Genomic DNA, 19913 nt, shown 5'->3' on the forward strand with positions numbered 1-19913 from the left:
CAAGTTATACCTAGCGCTGTGTACTTAGAAGAAGGAAAGAACCCAACTGCTATGCTAGTGTAATGTTATTCAGTTTCAAGATCTGAGTTTTAGGGTGCAGCATTGCTCCACTCAAATCAATGAAAATTTAACCTTTGACTTTATATGAACATACATTGAAGCACTCCAAGTGTTCAACATAAATATTTTGTAAGCTAAATACTAGCATAGTGGTTCTCAAATTTTTTACCATCAAGACTCACAGGAAGTGATGTCATGACCGGAAGTGGCATCATCAATTTAGGCTTCGAACCCAAGACGTGATCAGCCAGAGGTCCCATTACACCGCATGGTTGTGCTGTTACTTTGCATAGTTTGGAATTCAAACAGTCCAGTTTGGAAGTCAAAGCAGAAGTGCAGACTTGGATCTGCTTCTGTGTGTGGAACCACACACAGAACCACACAGCTCTCACACCTTTCCAGCATCCCATCTTCCTACCTATTCAGGGCAAAGCACCATGCCTCTCTCCCACCAGAAGCCCACCCTGTCCTGCAGCTCTGTACCTTGTATTTTCAATTCTGTATTTTCAATGGCAGTTGAGCTAGATGCTACGCAACCCATCTGAAATTGACTTGCAATCTCTCTCTCTCAAATGCACAAACATACACAAATACCAAAATAGTTTGAATCACCATGTCATATGCAAATCAACATGGGTAGGGCAATTTTAGCCTTTAGAACAGCAGAGAGGTTGAAAGAGCAGAGCATATGTTGAATGAATGACTTCTGGGTTTTGTTGAAAGCGTGTATCCTCAAAAAATGAACTGTCAGAAAGCAGGGGAAACTTTATGTCAAAGATTACCTTTGAAGAGCTTGGAAGAGTAAGAAAATATGCAAGCATGGCTACAGCAGTAAAGGACAAGTGGGGGCTTTTTACATCTAGTTCTTTAAAAAGTTGAAGACTTAAATGCGGGGAAACATAATGGGGACCTCTTGCAATACATATTGGACACGCTGCTCTGTGACAACATAATGCAACCCATGCAGTACTTGCAACTTTTCCTTTCCTACTTAGAATTTGGATTATGTAATTCATGGATGAGCATTCATTAATCTATGTTTATACATAGATTGCATGTTTATGCATACCAACATTCATTAATTTAGATGTAGCTAGTAGATCCAGATGTTAAACCAAGTCACTAGCACTCGAGAATGTAAACTGCACCCAAGTACTTTGCTTGTGAAAATCAGCTTTTTGTCTCTCCCTTGTGAGGCAGTTTCTCTACTCAAAGGTCCCCCAAGGTCAGGGAGCCCTCCAGAGCAGCATGACCAGACCTACAGAGCTGCTGCTCTACTGTATATTTTTTGTATGATCAGAAATGCTTTCCGGCTATGTTGGGGGTTGAATCCCGCCCAGTAAATTGTACAAGGTCAAAAAAGCTACAGTAATGTTCCCCCTTTGTACTCTGAATGGTCCCTTCTAGAAATGGGATATAATACTGTGGAATCTTATCTTGTAACAAGTGACCAATGTAAGTGCTTCCATTGCCTGAAGTCTTGTTAGAATAGGAGCTAGTGGACTGCAAAATGACAGACTGTAGCTCTCAGGTATTTGCTGTTGGTTTGGAGCATCATGTACGTAGCAGCAACTATTTTGTTAACACTGAACCTAAAGTGTACATTTTGAAATCTCTCTAGGGTTCAACGCACTCGTCTTCCGAAGACTGGGATCTTGCTGCACACAGTGAAGTGCTGACATTGCAGAAAACAAAATTCATTTTCAGGTATGAGCACCATATATTTCCTTTTCAGTGTTATTACTCTGTACCTTTTCTAGACTTTAAATAAATCTGTCTCTGTGTGCATATAAAAACACATAAATGCTCTTGACAGGATGTGTATTTGTAGATTAAAGATAATCATCATTTCCTTAAAACAATTTCTTGAAAAGAAATTGAAATATACTGAAAAATATTAGCAGCTGATGAATTTCAAGCAGACTTCATGCCTGCTCATTGCCATCTTGCTTGGGGCCAGACTAGATGTGACAAAGAAGATTATGGTAAGAAGTTATATCTTTGCCTTTGCTTAAAAGGAGCCATAGGGTGGATGGGGTGGATCAAATCCATAGGTCGGGAAGAAAAGATAATTTAACGCTGCCAGAGTGCTGTTTCCTCTCATCAAAACCATCCTTCCCTCCTTTAGTTGCTGTTGGCTATGGAAGGAAAAAAGAGGCAGGTACAATATACCTTTCAACCTTTTTATCTTGTGTGGCTAGTTATTGCATACGAGGAGGCAATTTTGAGCAGTGAAATGACCTGGGACGGGAAAAGTACCTTTCCCCCCTCAGCACCTCATTCAGTTAACACCCTCATCTGGAGATGCTTTTGAACAACGAAAAATATGTTGAGAGATCAAATTATTGATCTCAGGCATCAGGCTAGTTTTGCTTTTAATTCAGAATTGAAGAAGCTGCATAACATCCAAGTAGTAGCTAGAAATGGGAATTTCTAGGAATAGTAGAAAAAGTGTATGGAGTTAAGAGAAAGAAACCCCAACTCTTTTTTCCCCCTTTAATTTGTTAGAAAAGAAGGTGAGTTTTTGAAGAAGAATTTTGAAGCAATGGGGAGGGGAGAGGTGGCCTTATATATATTTATTTTAATTATGGTAGGGAGTGTATTGGATAATGGGACACAGGCCTCAGCATTTAGCAACTGGCCCCGACCTCCTTGCCTCCATTTTGTCCTTGACCTGGAGTTAAACCACCTAAGAGTAGGGAAAATACAGGCAGAAGGAGGCTGTCTTGGCCAAACTGCCTTCTCACTGTGACAGAGAGCATCAGTATTTCAAAGTTGCTCTTTAAAAGCTTGCTGGTAGTGGATGTGGGGCAATCAGTCCCCTCCCAAGTGAACTTAGACTGGATAAGCAAAAAATAAGAGTTTATTGCAGGGCTTTTCAAACTGGGGCATCGTGACACCCCAGCCTGTGGGCCCTGGCTTCTGCCCCCTTAAGGGGCGGGGGCAGCCTGAAGGTAGGGAGGAGTCGCCTGTGCCATCCCCAGGATCAAGCAGCTCAGGGGGCTGCAGGGACTTGGATGCACTTACCGAAGCCTCCTACAGCCTCCCCAGGTTGCCGGGAGCCCGGTGCGAACCTTTGGCAGGGCTCCCCACAGCAGTGAAAGTGAAAGCAGAGCGATCACGCTCCACAGTTTTACATGCCTTTTAGTTTTACATTTGCTGAAAGATAACAATGAGAGAACAGCTATCAGGGCTTGACCCATCCACCAGGGTGAGGTGAAGCAGGCTGTATCAGCTATTGCTTGCAACTGCCTTATATTGCCCCTACTTTACTGCACTTTGGAAGTGGGATGGTGCTTCTTCAAACTTGCTTCAAACTGCTAGCCTTATCTGCTGCTGTTATTTCAGAGCAGTGGCTGAGTAAACATTGAGGAGGGTAAGAAGGGACAGGGTCCGGGTGAGGCAGTTTGGAGGGTATTTTTACAATGTTGCTGCCAAAGACTGTGATATTTTATTTAAAAAAAAATATGCTGTGTGGCACTGAAGGAGTCCTCCACTGTAGGGGTTCCTACCACTCTCCTTCCACCACTGCTAGTTCCTCAAACTGGCTGGGCAGAGGCAATCTGGCCAGCTCAGAGTAGGTGACAGCAGCAGGAAAGAAAAGGAGGGACTTCATACATGTGTGTGTCTCCCTCATGCACACATGTATAAATTTCCCCCTTTTCTTTCCTGCTGCTGTCACTTACAGTAAGTGCGTGATCATTCCTGGCACCAGGGGAAAGAACGAGGATGGGAGCAGCACATTGCCTGCCATTTAGGGTGTCAGGTCAGCTTGGACCACTCCCTGGCAGCCTTTAACTTAAGTAGGAGAAAATTAGCAGATTGCTATTAGAGACACAGTCAGATGGTGGTGGGGAGGTGTCAGATAATGAAGTCTTCTTTAAAATGGGCAACTCAGTTTCCACTGACATAAGCCTGAATTATTGTTCATGTCCTGCCTTTTCTCCAAGTAATTCCCCACGCCTGGTATCCTCAGAACAACACTGGAAGTAAGTTAAGCTAAAAGATGGTAATTCAAACACATATTCAAGCATCTGTTGCATTGACCATTTGGTTGTGTGTTACGTCTGTCCATGAACCTCTTTGCAGTTTGTCTAGTTTGTGATTGATTGGACCATGGTAACAGTGAGTTTCAGTGGGCTTGGTCTCCCTAGTCTAAGTGTAGGGCTCTATCCACTATACCACAGTGTGTGTATGGGTGGGGAAATAAGTTTGCCTACTGATCCAGGTTATATTGAAACAACTTTTCACAAGGATGTAGTAGTTCTCTCTCATTGGTTCCCGATTGTAGTGTGTTCTTTTACTAAGCTTTCTTGTATTCCTTCTGCATCTCATCCTATCACACTGCTTCAAGTCAATCAAATTAAGAACAGCGTGGTCCAAATGACAGCATTAGTTTTGGTGGGTGGTGGATAAAAGATGTAGTAGATGGTGCAGTTGATCTCTGACCCCCTGATGACTTTGAACTGCAGGCGAATTGATATTAGAAGTCAGTAGGGAAACCCAGGGTACTGTTTGTGGTAACCTTTCCGCATGGCTGCCACCTTAAATTATACTATATTAGCATTATTTGTTTTGGCATGTTTGAATTCAAGGGCCTCTGTGGTCAGATCACTCACTGGCAGGAAGAAGTGAGTTTCCTAATCAGATAAACGTTTGCCACGTCTAAATGTTCTGGTTGAAGCAATAGCTACCTGATATTTAAATTCACTGGTGAGTTAAAGGTGCATTTTTAAACATGGTATATGAGGGAGCCCACTGTCTCAGAGTCTCAGAGTGTTAAATTTGTAACTTTTTACAATGTGTGTATTTCAGAAGATGTTAAGAAAATTTCAGAGACATTATTGAAAAAAGCAGGTGATGAGAAAGTTGAGACCTTAAAAAAACACAAAACCCTTATGTTTCTTACCAAGATTTCAGACAAGTTAACCAAATACTTTCAATATAGACCTCCCTTTTAGTCTTTCATGCTTTCATGTTTCTGTTGGTAAAATTATTAGAAAGAGCAAGAAGACAGATAAGTAACACATTTTCTATTTTGTCTCAAAATAGAAAATAGAGAACCATTTATTTCCCCCCCCCCTCCTAATTGTGGAAAATGTTATTTACTTGCTTCTAGGTCGATGGGAAATATGCAGGGAGAGAAGGAAGTGTTTTATTTATACCAGTGTAAGAAAAATAGATCAAGAGGGAAAGGCATATTTTCTTATTTAGCAAGAAACAAATGCTGAAATAAGATGTGATGTATAAAAACATGCTCAATAAAGCCATAAACCATAGCATAGAAAATTAGCTTGCTCAATAATACTCAAGGATTAAGAAACACCCCCACCACCTTTCTTACATTCTTGATTTCTGCCCCGGTCCTCTTAATTGTAATAGGTTAAAAATAGCATGTTACTGTGCTATAGCTTGGTAGGAATGTATCACGAGCCATGAAATTCCACCCCATAGCATAACACGTGGAAACAGAAATGTTGTTTTTGTAAGCCTTATTTTTAAACAGATTTTTCCATAGTAAAAATAGCTCTGTTAATGAAAAATTAAACCCAGACTATTAGAAAGTAGATACTTAGTTTATTAACATTTGATTACTTGGAATTCAGAAAATATTTTATGCATGGGTTTTGGTGGACAAAAAAATGTAGGCATCATGCCTACAACTTCTCATGTTGCCTTCCATATAATTTCAATTCGGGTTCTGTCAGACCACGTTATTTAAATATACATTTACTATATTCATAAAACATAACTAAATTAATAGAGCCTTATTTTCTTCATCAACACATTCAGTTCATTTTCTCTTTCTGTCTTTCTCAGTGCTGGCAATCTGGAAAGTAGAGGTAAAACAATATTACAAATCTCCCACTTGCTGACTGCATGCATTTTGTTGTTGTTGAATGTACAACAGCTTTAAGTGTAATTTAGAAATACTTAGAGTTGTATCCAAGGGCGTGTTCATATAGTGGCACTTGCACATTATTTTTTCAGCTCCTCCTCCTAGTGATCAGGTCCCTGAACAACCATCCTGAGGGTTGGGGAACTATAGGAAATCAGGCAAAAGGGGAAGATTGAAAAATGCATGGGGGGTGGCTTCTGTGAGCTCAGGTAAGCTCTGTGAGCTTCTATAAAGATAAGGTTGCATGGAAGTTCAGTTATGCTTGCATAATTTTGTTCTTGCCTCTTAAGATCGAACTTTTTTTAGTTTATTTAAGGATGTAGCTACTTAATCAACTTTTCTTGTATCAAAAGAAAGGACTTATTCACACATGCATATTGATAACACAGGCCAACATACATTGTACTTCCTTAAATGTTACACCAATTCCTGGGTATATTTGGGGTGCCGATTCCAAAAATGGCATCCGTTTTGCCCTATCACGTCTAGTTTTTGAGACACTGCATAGCCTCTTTAGTGAATGGTTCAAGCAGCTTCCTCATGAGGAAGCCTACACCATGGCTTCCTCATGAGGAAGCTGCTTGAACTATTCACTAATGAGGCTATACTGTATCTCCAAAAGTAGACGTGATAGGGCAAAACGGATGCCATTTTTGGAATTGGCACAACCAATTTCATATCCAGCCACCATAAAGTTTGGGAAAAACTTTTCTGACCCTAAGTTTTGTAGGCCTGTGTAATATTGGCTCAATTCAAACTGCTTCATACCATGGTTTGAGTGTAAAAGCATATAACAGGAAAACTATAGTTTAGGTCTATTTGCTTCTGTTTTCTCACTACTCAGTATTTGGCTTCATAAGTTCATAAATTCATGCCCTTTTCCATGGTACAGCTTCCTCTTGCGCAGGGGTGTCCAAAGTTTTTGACAGGAGGACCACATCGTCTTTCTGACGCTGTGTCGGGAGCCGGAGGAAAAAAAGGAATTAATTTACATTTAAAATTTGAATAAATTTACATAAGTTTACATAAATGAATATAGTAAAGATGGAACATATATGAATGAATGGTGGTCACTTTGACCTGTTTGTCTATATAGAGCCCAATGCTGAAGACAACAGCCACTTTCATTGAGCTGGTATGCATCCATAATGAGTTTTAGGTAATGTATCATTGAAAAGGCAGGTCCTTGTCCTGGAGGGCTTGCAATCTGAATATTGACAACTAGTCAGAGCAGAGATGGAGATGGGGTAAACAGGAGAAGCCTATGCTATTGTTTCAGTTACATGTTCTTAGTTCAGGGAAGAGAATGAAAGAATGGTGTCAAAACCATTGTGGAATGTTGCCCCTATCTGTGAACGTAGGAGGTCGCATTGGCTCGGTCTCAACCTGCATGAGATTGGTGATAGGCTATCAGCCATAGGCTAAGAAATGGGGAAGGAACAGAGACCACACACTGGGCTTGGCCACCTTCCTGATACTTCCAGTTCTTGAAGGGGGAAGTGCATGACCCAACCCACCCACCATTGGAATAAGCTGAGATTAGCTGCTCACTTTTAGGGGGTAGGGAAGGAATGTTTTTTTGTTTGTTTTTTTTGGCCTACTCAAGACTGTTCTGATGGTGGCTTTAGTCTGGATGGCCACAGGTGACAGGTGTAGTGTGGGACAGAGATTAGGAGTAGGGATTCAGTAACTACCCTTTAGGTAGTTCAGCTGCGGACCTCCACAGCCCTGCGCCTGGGGCAAATCTCTTTGATGGCGCCCCCCTGTGGGCTATCACCGCCCCCTTGGGCAGAAATCCGTTCCCCCTCACCAGAGGCTCACGGAGCCTTGCGTGACCTCCTCCCACACCGGGAAAACCTCAGAGAGGCTTCCGCAGGGTACCAGAGGCCAGCACCTGGAGCATTTGCCCCAGGCAGGTCTATGGCAGGTACGCAACTGTTGAGAATCAGCTGAAAACCAGAACTAGTTTCAAGTGGCTATCTAGGTTGGGATTACAGGCTGGTGATTCTTAGGGCTTGAATTGCGGTGTCTGTCAGGCTTGGTGTGGGCAGAACAATTAGACTTACTTGACCACCTTTCTTGCGACAGGTGGTGAAAAAATTGGGTCGCTGAGACCCAATCCTGGGTTTGAAGCCAGGTTGTTTTCACTTATGGGGGTGTCTTGGCAGATTAGCTCTCTCACTCTGGGTAGAGGCCTGCGCTTAGGGTGGTGCAGTATCATAGACAGGACTCACTACTGTCATTTAATTGATTGTTTTGGTTTAATCAGTAAGCATGACTCGATTTTGTTACAATGTCAACTTGTCTCATGTCGTCTTTGGTGTAGCATCTGGTAAAGGTGGGTTTTAAGAAGATTTTTGAAGAAAGTGAGTGGAGAAGCATCCCACTTGTGTTTCAAGAGGCAGTTCCAAGCATAAGTGGTGCCATAAGAGAGGGAACAGAGTTGTTCCAGGGAGCAGAAGATCTTCATGTGGCAAAGGATCCCAGAACTGAACGGCCAAAGGAAATGGGCAGGATATAAGGACTGAGACAGTAGGAATGTGAATGTTGTGGAGTGCTTTGAAGTACCAAAATCTTGCGCTGGATCTGGGAGCAGACCAGGAGCCAATGAAAGGGATTCAAGGTGGGGCTTGATGCAACTGGTACAACAAGTGAAATGAGTGACCTTGTCAGCAGTGTGACAAGGTGAATCGATGTGAAGGGGCTAAGATGAGCCAGTGGGTGACCAGCAAGAATTAATAATGCAGTCATGTTTTGCAGGGTACTTCTTTTCTGAGAACACGTCCACTCTAACAAAGTTAGAATAATAGTCCACATGTGATCAATAGTACCTAGCTATAGTGATTGCATTTCTTCTACAATGCACTCGGTTTAGTATGGGGCATCTCTCAAACCTGAAAGTTTATTTCAGCATCTGTGTGATGTATGGTTCTTGCCTGGACAACCACCTATTATTGCCCACTTGACCACAAAAGCTCTGTTGCCTGTTTCATTTCCTTCAGCATTCTGGGTTTAATCAGTAGATAATGCTTTGTGTTGATTGAATCAATTTCCTGATTACCTTGCATTGCCTTCCCTGTGCAGTGGTATTCTATGCTCAAATGCCAGCCATTGCCAATAATTATCTAGGATCATCTCCCCATTAGGCGCAGGTTGGGAAATGCACTGACACTAGCTGCAAAGTTTTGTGGACAGGAAGAACTCCTATATCCATACTAGGTAGTGGTCTGTTCGTACTATTACTTATCACCCACGAGCGTAGTGGCTTCACTGGTCTCCCTCTGAGCTGCTGTTAAAGTTTGCTTGTGTGATGGTTCCTTGGAGGAAGCAGGGGCTTGTGGCGGGCAGCAGTTGTGTGTTATGAGACGTAGTTCCTTGTGCAGGGACTGTACACATAGCCTCTCCTATTTAAAAAATAAAAACGCAATGGCCGTAGCAAAAATAATGCTGGAAGGAGGGTAATGGGACCCTCACTTCCATGGATCCCACATCTGCACTTTCAGGTATCTGTGGATTCAGGGACCTTGCCCCCTTTGAGCCCATTCACACCCCCCTCCCATGTGCCCACTTGTGCTGGCTGACGGGTGACGAAGTGCTTTGCAAGCTACCTCCTGGTAGCCAGCACATTTGGAAAAAAATGAAGGAGGTCAATAGGAAGTGTTAACTTTGTTTCTTGTTGGCCTCATTAGAGTTTTGGCAACAGGAATCCTTGCGAAAGTTAGAAGGATGTCAAAACAAGTGCTCGTTTTGACCTCCTAGTTTTTGCAAGTGTTTCGGCTGCAAGCGCACTTGCAAAAACTTGAAGGAGGTCAACAGGAAGCAAAGCTAGTGCTTCCTTTTAACTTCCTTCAGTTTTTTTCCAAATGTGCTGGTTGCCAGGAGGCGGCTTGCAAAGCGCAACTTCACCTGGTAAGGCTTTAAACTGGGTAAATGGGCACAGGGGGCGCTGGGGGGGGTGTCCCTGTATCCACGATTTCAGGTATCTATGAGGGTTTCTGGAACAGAAGCCCTGCAGATGCAGTGGGACCCCCCCCCCCCGTATATACAAATACTGAAAAGGTGCATCTGCACAGATTATTATGCCTTTCCTCATTCACTATTTACTCTCCAGTATAGAAGTTTTGAAAATGGGATAATTTTGGTACAACTGTCTCTTGGTCCATATCACCCTTAGTAATTTGTTCCATCCACTGATGCTACAAAGAAATAAAAACTGTACACAACTAGAGGTTCTTAAATGTTAATAAAGAAGCATGGCATGAAATTGGCCTCTGAACAAGCTTGTCTTAGGATCATTTGGAAAAACTTTGATATTGTAACCTTAATCTCAATGGTTGACTGGGTCCCTGAGTTATGGACAGCTGCATCAGCACTCTTGGGTAGATGCAGTTGGTCCATTGTGGTGCTTTTGTGCAGGTGTGAGAGTGCTGGGCCAGCAAGAGCTGACTGTTTCGACCTATGTACATATTCCAGCTTCCAAAATGGGACTAGTACGTGTCTTGGGGATTTGGTGTATATGACATGACATCTGTGTTTAGTTTCTCAATTTTGTTATTAGATTTCTTTGGGATGATCATTTATAGCTTTGACTAAATATTGGCTGGCCAGTAGTTCACATAAATACCCACTCTTTTATTGTTCCCATTTGGTTAAAAGGCTTAGTTTCTTCCTTTGCCTTTTGATGTTTTTACTGAATGTGTATAACACTATTGTCATCAACCCAAAGAAACACAATGGAAATTTTCTCCCAGTTTTTTTGTTAAAATTTTTATCTGCCTCTCTGAATCAGCCTTATCTTGTTTGTTTATGCCTGTTACATGGGTATGTCAGAAAGAAATGGGAATATTTTGACATAAAGGACTCATTTTGCAAACAAAAAAATGTTCTGTTTACAAAGGGAGAGGGGCAGTTTTCACCCAACTTTCACTTCCTCTGCAAGTCCCTCTACTGTTCAGAACATTTTTCCTGGGGGCTGGCGTTCCCCCCTCCCAAATAAGATGGCATGTGGCTTGAAGACTGCATCAGGAAGGGGCAATTGGTGAAAATCACCCTCCTCTTAAAAGAAAAGTTCTTAAGTTCATGGAATGACAACTTAGGATACAACTCACTATTTTTGCTACTTTCTTATTAGGGATCATTGTTTAATCACCACTGTCATTTAGAGTTTATGATAACATGTAACTGAATTCCATGTTTTCATTTTATATATAGCTGACGGTTGATTTATACAGTCATTAGTGACTTTTTTGTTGCCAGTGACAGAATATTGGTATGGCAAAATGATTATCTGAGTTTTCTGCCTAGGTGTCAATTTAATTGAACAGTTAGATCATGGACAAGTGAATTGATTCTGAGTGAACTACTGCACATTAAGGGAGCTGAGAGAGCTGAGACAAGACTGTACTTGAAATATTCCGAAGATTAATGGGAAATTCATTCAGACAGGAGCATATTTCTGTACACATTTTGTGTGCAAGACAGTAGATCCTTGCATTTCATTTTAATAAGATCACCAGATTTGTAGCAGGATCTCAAAGAGTACAGCTTTCATGGTTGCTGCAATACAGAAAATTGCAGAAATGGAAGTGCTTTTTTTTTTTTAACCATCTTTTAGCTTTAGAGGTGGTACAGACAAGGCTTTGATAATGTAGAGCTTTTACTCTGTGGTAATGTAGCATATTCGCCCACCAGAGAATCCACACTAAGGTCCACCAAGTGTTCTTTGCATGCAACATTGAAACAGGGCCCATGCAGCTGTCAGTCCAAGGATTGTAGGTCCATCCAGTACTAGATTTTTCAAGAATTAACCATATGGATTGGACTCTAACTACTTAGGCTCTGTTCCAAAGTGATGCAGCCCCCTGGCAACCCAGGAGCAGTACATGTGAATATGATCTTCATCCAGGCTCTAATCCAGGGATGTCAAACCTGTTTCATACTGAGGGCCAAATGGTATTCATGATCCCTGCTGAGGGCTGGAAGTGATGACGTTAGGCAGAAAGTATTGTCAATAAACAGTTTATAACCAAAAATAAGCACTTTTCTCACTTAAGAATTCATTAGCTGCCAATGACAGAAGGAAGAGAAAATACATAAATCTTTATCATATTTCAAGATATGGGAGAGACCAATTTTTGTGTGGGCTGCCCTTTCAGCAGTAACACCTCAGCACTGCTCAGCAGCTGAGAGCCTGAGGGCCAGATGTAAAGCTTCCGTGGGCCACATCCGGCCCCCGGACCTTATGCTTGACACCCCTGCTCTAATCAGTTGAAGTCCCATCCATCATCAACCATGTTAAATAATATGTTAATGGGTTCTCAACTGTATGGACAATTCAGACTATTGTTTAAGGTTCTGGCAAGTTATGGTGGTGAGGTGTTCTGTGGAAATTGAAGTATTTGAGAGGCTTGATTTCTTAGGATTGAATTGGTACAAGTGGTGCTGAAAGTACATACACAAGCTCTCCAAAAATCGTACTTTTGTTTTTGTTCTTCCTTCTGTTAGTGATGCAACCAGAATGGTGGAGATTTCTGGGGAAGGTGGCCCTTTGGGAATACACGTGGTACCATATTTTTCATCATTAAGTGGAAGGTAAGTGGATTTGCCTTATAAAGAAGTATGCTAATGAAAAGTTACTGAGTAAGCTTCCCCTAAAATTAGAACTGTAATAAAAATGTCAATAGAAATTGAAGGAGCTTATAATAATTCTGTTTGTACTACGTCCTTTCTCTAATCTTATCTCTATTTTGTTCTCTCTTTACTGTTTTTTATAAATTTGGTTCTAGGAGTCTTTTTATTTCCCCCCAAAGCATTTTAAAAATAAGTGGGGAAGGGGAAGTAAATAATGCTGAAATGACCACTGAAATTAGTCTTGTCTTGTAGTATAGAATGTAAAAAAAGCATTTGGGTCCCTCTATCAAAACGATTGTGATCAAACCAATGTGGTTGTTTAGTGTGATTATTTTTTTCAAATCATATTGTAAATTGTGTCGTGCATACACAATGTGTTATGAATTTGAATAACCAGACGGCGAGTGATTTAAATGGTTTAGTGCTACAATAATCTTAGACTTAACAAATTCATGCCAATGAACTTTAGCTTGAAGCTGTCACCTTTCTCGTGGCAGTCAACTTTGTTCCTGTCTCAGTAGCTCAGATGTAGGACTATCTCTGCAAAGTTGCATTCCACACACAAGTGGATATTTATTACATTTTCCGACATCACTTCTAAACCAAGTTGCTAAGATAGCTGGCTGTTAGTGATACTTATGTCATTGCTGTGTACAGGTGGGGCCTCCATATATGCAGATTCTGCAGCTGCGGATGTGACTCAATGTGGGTCCTCTCGAGCCACGTGGAGCCAAACTTGGTCCTACCTGAGCCCTCTGGAGCTTCCCCAGGGGCTTCCCAAGGGCTCAGAATGCCTTATATGGCATAAAAATGTCACTTCCAGTTTCCCAAAGGAAACTGGAAGTAGCATTTTTTAGTGTGAAAAGGCCATTCTGAAGCCTGCAGGGGCAGTGGGTGAACTCGCAACGCCTTTGCGGGCTTCAGAAAGCCTCTTGGAGGACTTATGGGCCCAAAAAATTGTGGATTTGATTATCCACAATTTTCTGTATCCATGGGGGGATCCAAGAACAGATCCCCTGCAGATACTGAGGCTCCATCTGTAGTAAAATGGCTTCTAACATAGTAGGGCTGTACTTGTCCTTTTTTTCTGTTAAAAGAGTTGGAACCAAAATCAGAGTGACTGGTATGTTCCAGCCTGTTGATTGTATCCACTTTTACATATGATGAGATGGATTGAATTTGCTTTTCTTTAATTGGGGGTGGAATTCTGTCTCAAAGTTCAAATAACATTAATAGCTAACAAAGAAACCTACAGGTCTGAAATATACACATATGCATGTAGGTAAACAGGAAGAAGTATAGATATTTCAACCTTGTTCTTCATCCCACTTGTATATTCTTTTTGTGATACTTTGGTAGACATAACTTTTCCTAATGTCTTCACTATGTTTTTATGCACTCTTTCCGTCTTCCAACTTTTTCAGTGTTACACATTGCCTCATTGCTAATGATACTCAGAAGTAGCTTTAAACTAGAATTTGAAACTTCGTAACCTAATTGTGGTTAGCAGGAACCAAGTGCAGACACTACACTGATTAACTCTGAAAATGGAAAGGTTGCACGGTGCCAAATAGAGGGAGCATATAAGCCTCCAAAACCCCAGCACAACGTTATTGAGAATTATATCTTTCCAGGGCCAATCCCATGTGATCTATTAGTCATGTCAGAAATTACACTTAATCAAAGTCTCTCTTTGTTTAGATATTGCACTCAAATTATGGTACTTTCTTTGGGGAGAAAATGGAATTGAGTAGTCTTGAGATTTTGTTAAAGAATTGTGAAATTTTCCCATGGAAGGTGCCATAGCATTTTCATTTCCTTATTAGTAATGTACATGTTACACACACCATATGTACTGAATTTTATCACTGCGTAAGATGCATCCTAAAAAGAAATTTTCCTAAAAGCTTCTCGTGCTTTTTGGGCCTAGTTTGTCTTTTAATATTCTTTTTGACAAATGCTGTGTGGTATGCTTACCAAAGTGACTCCTTGAACAGACAAGTAGAATGTTGATATTGTTTTGAATGAAAGCATTGCAATCACCTTCAGCAGAATTTGTACTGCTATTTTTGCTATCCATGTGGCCTCCTCGTTCTTGAAATAAACCAGATTTGCTTATAGAGGTATTCTAGCTATGAATAATTTTTTAAAATGCTTAAACTTTTTCAAATTTCAAACTACGTCAAGGAAGATGATATACTATAATACTATTAAGTAATTTATGGTTTTTTCCACTATCATCCTATTATTTCTTTAACTGCTTCTATCTTAATGTATTCCAGATTAAGTATTGGTACACAATGAACATTGTTCCTCTGCCTGTTTGTCAACTAAAAGGTTTTAATATATATTTTTACACTGAAGATTACAATAAAAGAGAGGAAATTAATTTTTTTAAGAACACATTAAATAACATTAATGTTGAGACTCTACATAATAAAAATAAGGAAGTAATAAGTTTATGCTGCCAGAACACACATAACTCAATCCATATGTCTGCATTCTCCATTTCAAATGAGAATTTAAGACAAGAGGGTTATCATATAAAGCTGTAGGATTGTTATGTTGGTCACAGTAGGTTTGACCAAGATCACTGACAGATAACATATCGTTTTAAGAATTTACTTGCTTTTGTTAATTTTTACCTTCGTTAAATTTACTGGTGACATTGTGGACTTGAACTTTAATTGGATATTTCTGCTGTTGGCATAAAAATTGGCTTTTAAGAAAGGCTTTTGACTCTGAGTAGAAATACTAAATGGACAATTGTAACAAGAATCCTTTTTAATAAGTCTACTGTGTGTTGTGACAATAACATGCAGTCCACTGTTTTAAAAAAGTGTACATGGTATAATTAACAAGGATATTTTTAAAAATTGTAAGTTATTTGAATGATCAAAGTTATATTAATGTTGGTTTATGTGAAGTATTTAGTTATATTTTGAGTCCTTAGAAAGCTCTTTGTGGTTTTTAAGCTTGTTGAAACAGCAAATAGGAAACTTTACAATTAGAAAAGAATTAGATACAGTGAAGCTTATGAAACTGATTCCTTAGTAAATAGAACTAAGTGGGCAAAGCATAGGGAGGAAATCAACTAATTGAAATAATAGATTAGTAAGTAGGAACTTGAGTTTTCTGAGTCCTAGTCCAGTATTAGACCTACAGGCACCCTGTCCCCCTAGTATTTATGGGGATACTTTTTCTGCAGATACAGAAACCATGGATAAAAAGGAACCCATTAAAAGGTGGTTCAAAAATTCCCCATTGTGCCCCTTATTGAACAAATGACTTATCTGATTTTGATTCCATCCTTCCTGTTGCAGAAAGCAGTGCAGAAGGCTGAAAAGAATGTGATGCTGAGCTCTTTGAGTTCTTTAAGTTCATGTTCTTTTCAGCTCTCTCTCTCTCTCTCACTTTCTGTGAGTGCTGAGTGCTTCTTACTTCCATTTTGTAGTCAAGAAAGAGCCAGTGAGACCTAGGAACAGCAACAGGAAACCAAAAGCAGACACTTTTCACAATGGGGGGGGGCATGATAGGGGAATTTTTGAATCACAGATATTGGATCTGTGGATATGGGGGTGGCGAGGTGTCAGCATACTCTTACCATGTTGACTGAATAATAGAGCATGATGACTGTTTTATAAAAAAACCAGGTGGGGGTTGGTTCACATCTCTGTATTTGCTTTGTGGATATGGCAACTTTCTCTAAGTCACTGAAACAACCAAATACAGGAAATTTATTTGCATTCCAGTGGACCAATGTATTCTCTTTGGAATATAGCTGTGTACACACTATATTCCAATTTAGTTGTGTATAGTACACACTAAATTTTAGTGTGTACTGATCAGGGTATTATGGAAAGTGAGGGGGGGTGTGTGTGTGTCTGAGAAAGAGTGAGAGAGAGATAGAGAGAGACTTTCATTATGTTTCTAGCCCCTTGGAGAGATTCATAAGAGATGTGCATGTACACTAGGAGATGCAGATGTAAGGCTCATGCTTACATTTTATTAACATGAGGCATGAATCTGACAAAAAAGTGTTAAACTCTGTGCATAGGCCTACTCCAAGCTGTCACCCAAAGTGGCTTGAAATTTTGCTTCGTACCCTTTTCTTTTTTGGATATTCCCACCTATGTCGGTGCACCCCCCCCCCATTGTATCTTCTTTCTCCATCACCTGTTGCCATTTCTTCTAGCCTCTTGGAATTTAACCATGTTCCATGAAATGGGAACAGGAATGCATGGCTAAAGGGGCAGGGAGTCTTTGTATACTCACATATAGAGCTTCCTAACCAGTCCGCTTTATAATCTGCCCAGGTCATCCCATAGACTCCCATTTAGAGATCAGCGGTTACGCATAAGAAACCTCGATTTTCTAACTGCATGGGAATGTGTGCTTTTTGTAAATAAGATTCCATATTTATGAGGCAAAGAAGGGTTGGTGGAGATTGATTAGGAAATTGTATTTTCCTCTTTTCTGCTATCCTCAAATATGTATCCCTTATTAATAGTACAGTTGTCTAAAAAAGAAATTCCAAGTCATTTATTTTGCATTTCCCCCAGGATTTTAGGCCTTTTTATCCGTGGTGTTGAGGAAAACAGCCGTTCTAAGCGGGATGGACTTTTCCATGAAAATGAGTGTATTGTAAAAATCAACGACATAGAACTTGCAGATAAAACCTTTGCACAGTAAGTTTTGATGTATTGCGTTATTTTGTTAAAACTGGAATTATATGAAGTGCAAATCAGTCAGGACTAAAAAAAATGTGTTTGGTTTTGTGTATAATGAAAACAGCAGAATTCAGGCTCTGTAGCTTATGAAGTCAACTATTTCCCCCCCAATAGTCACATAGGGAGCAGAATATTTCTTCCCATGTTGCTGTATAGCCACATGTTAATCTTCTTGACCTGAACATTTTACTAGGAACTTGGAATAGGTGTGTTAATAATCTAGCTTAGTGTTTCTCAAACTGTGGATCGGGACCTACTAGGTGGGTTGTGAGCCCATTTCAGGTGGGTTCCCTATTCATTTCAATATTTTCTTTTTAATATATTAGACTGGTATGTGACTGCATTTGTTGAAATGTTACAGATCTGTACTTTTAACAGGCTACTATGTCTATGGTTTTAACAATGATAGTCAATAGGACTTAAGCCTGGGTAAGTGTGGATAAGATTGCAGTCATTAGGATGTTCATTGTGTTGCTGCTCATTATCTCAGTTTTTTGGTATATAGGTATTGATCATTAGGGATGGAATATCATTAGGAATGGAGTATCTAATTTATCATTAGGGATGAAAATTCAACTGGTTAGGAAAAAATATTTTGCTGTAAAAAGTGCCAGCAATTTTTTAGAGAACTGTTCCACAGCGCAGTCCTAACATCTTCCTCTGCTAGTGCAGTAGCTACTGCGCCAGCTGAAGGTGTTGCAAATGTGCTGTAGACCACGTTCGTGACACTTTGGGAATAAGCAGAACCAGCGGAGTGGCCTGTGCCACCCTGCTGATGCGGAATCCTGATGATTGACTGGATAGTGCAGGTAAGGTTGCTCTGCGGGGGCTTCTGAGTGAGTAGACCCCACAAAATTACCCCTGCTAATTGGGCAAGGGGCACTTTTTCAAGTGGGTGATCCTCTTTTTAGCAGGGGGAGAGTAACTGGCCTACCTCACCCCAGCAGTGTCTTTTTTAGTGGCTGTCTGCTGGTGTTCTTTTTGCATCTTTTTAGATTGTGAGCCCTTTTGGGACAAGGAGCCATTTAGTTATTTGATTTTTCTCTGTAAACCGCTTTGTGAACTTTTAGTTGAAAAGTGGTATATAAATACTGTTAATAATAATAATAATAATAATAATAATAGAGGGTGGAATAGAGGGGTGGATTGGATCCAGGAGGGAGGAAGGACCGGGAGGTGGTGGGACTGGCAGAGCAAGCATCCGCTGTATCTTAAGCCATTTTTGCCCAATGTTGCATATACCCAGCAAATGTGTACATCTGCTGGGCTGGGCAGAAATGGGTTAACTCCCCGCCTGACATTATACTGGGCTTCCCATATTTACCCCAGCTAAATAGCTGACACAGATCTGAGACGTTGCATCGGGGTGACTGGGGCTTTACTCAGGATAATGGGAAATATTATTATTATTATTAACAGTATTTATATATGGCTTTTCACAAATAGATTCCCTTAGCCTGATTATTCCCTTCAGCCACCGCCTGAGCTACACTGAAAGCAGCAGAGGCCATGCAAGCCCCACTGTACCAGCTTGGTTTAGGATTGGGCTGCCCATTGTAAATTATTTTTAATACATGTGCTTACAAAAAACTGTAGTCAGCTAATGCCATCTTAGTAGAGGCTCTTGCCCCCATCCCTTCACATGTGCTGGGAAAATGCCTTTTTGAAAACTATGCCTCCTGTGATAAATGTGTGTTATCTAAGCATAAAAAATTACTTTTTTTTGGAATTTTCTTTCTGTGCCATTTTTCAGATTTGATCAATTAAAACTAATATGATTGATCCACCATGACTTATATGTTCCTGAATCTTGGCTCTACATATAGTGGTGCAGTAATTTTGTGCTTTCCTACCCATCTCAGTGATCATTTCTATGTGTGGCCATAGCATTTGAATAGGGTGTGTTTATATAAAGTTTAACATACATGCAGATCTAGCATACAAAACTGGCACTTATAGGTTGACCAATACAATCAGCATCATTGGTACATTCTTGATACTGATAATAAGATTTGGATTTATGCATATTGGTTTTTGTGCTTTATGCAAATATAAGATGTGATAATGGATTAAAAGTGCAATGTTAGCAAGTCTGAAAGTTGTGATTCTCTTCCCAGGTGAATGGAATAAGATTGTGTAGTTGAGGCTTAATATTTATTTAGACAATGAAGGGCCCAATCCTATCCAACTTTCCAGGACCGGTGCAGCTGCAATGCAGCCCTCAGGTAAGGGAACAAACATTCCCTTATCTTGAGGAGGCCTCTGTGACTGCCTCCCCACTACAAAATGCAGTGCAGGCCCCATTAGCATGGCTGCTCTGGCACTGGAAAATTGGGTAGGATTGGGCCCAAAAACCCTGATCATCATATTTCTATTAGATACTACTTTATATGGTTGATTGACTTCTTGTAGTGATCTGAGAGCAGAGTGATTTAAAGTTAAATAAACTGTAGATATAGTTTTCTTTCATTTTCTGGTAGGTGGTAGTTAGAGAAGGAAACCATTTTGGAAGTTAACCACAATACACTAGAAAAATAAGCTAAATCTATAATTTAAATGTGTTATTCACAGAGATAAGATTGTGAGACTATTTC

The 19913-nt window shown here is 40.4% G+C and overlaps 1 protein-coding gene across 2 annotated transcripts in view; it reads left to right on the forward strand.

The window, feature by feature from the left end:
- PARD3B (par-3 family cell polarity regulator beta) overlaps positions 1-19913 on the forward strand; it is a 540299-nt gene that overhangs the window by 171529 nt on the left and 348857 nt on the right. For both annotated transcript variants that reach the window (XM_066623090.1, XM_066623172.1), the window contains 3 exons: positions 1682-1767; positions 12464-12550; positions 17152-17277. In XM_066623090.1, the coding sequence (XP_066479187.1) occupies positions 1682-1767; positions 12464-12550; positions 17152-17277 (299 nt within the window). The remainder of the gene's footprint in view (positions 1-1681; positions 1768-12463; positions 12551-17151; positions 17278-19913) is intronic.

This window comes from Tiliqua scincoides, chromosome 1 (assembly GCF_035046505.1).
Source record: "Tiliqua scincoides isolate rTilSci1 chromosome 1, rTilSci1.hap2, whole genome shotgun sequence".
Taxonomy (NCBI): domain Eukaryota; kingdom Metazoa; phylum Chordata; class Lepidosauria; order Squamata; family Scincidae; genus Tiliqua; species Tiliqua scincoides.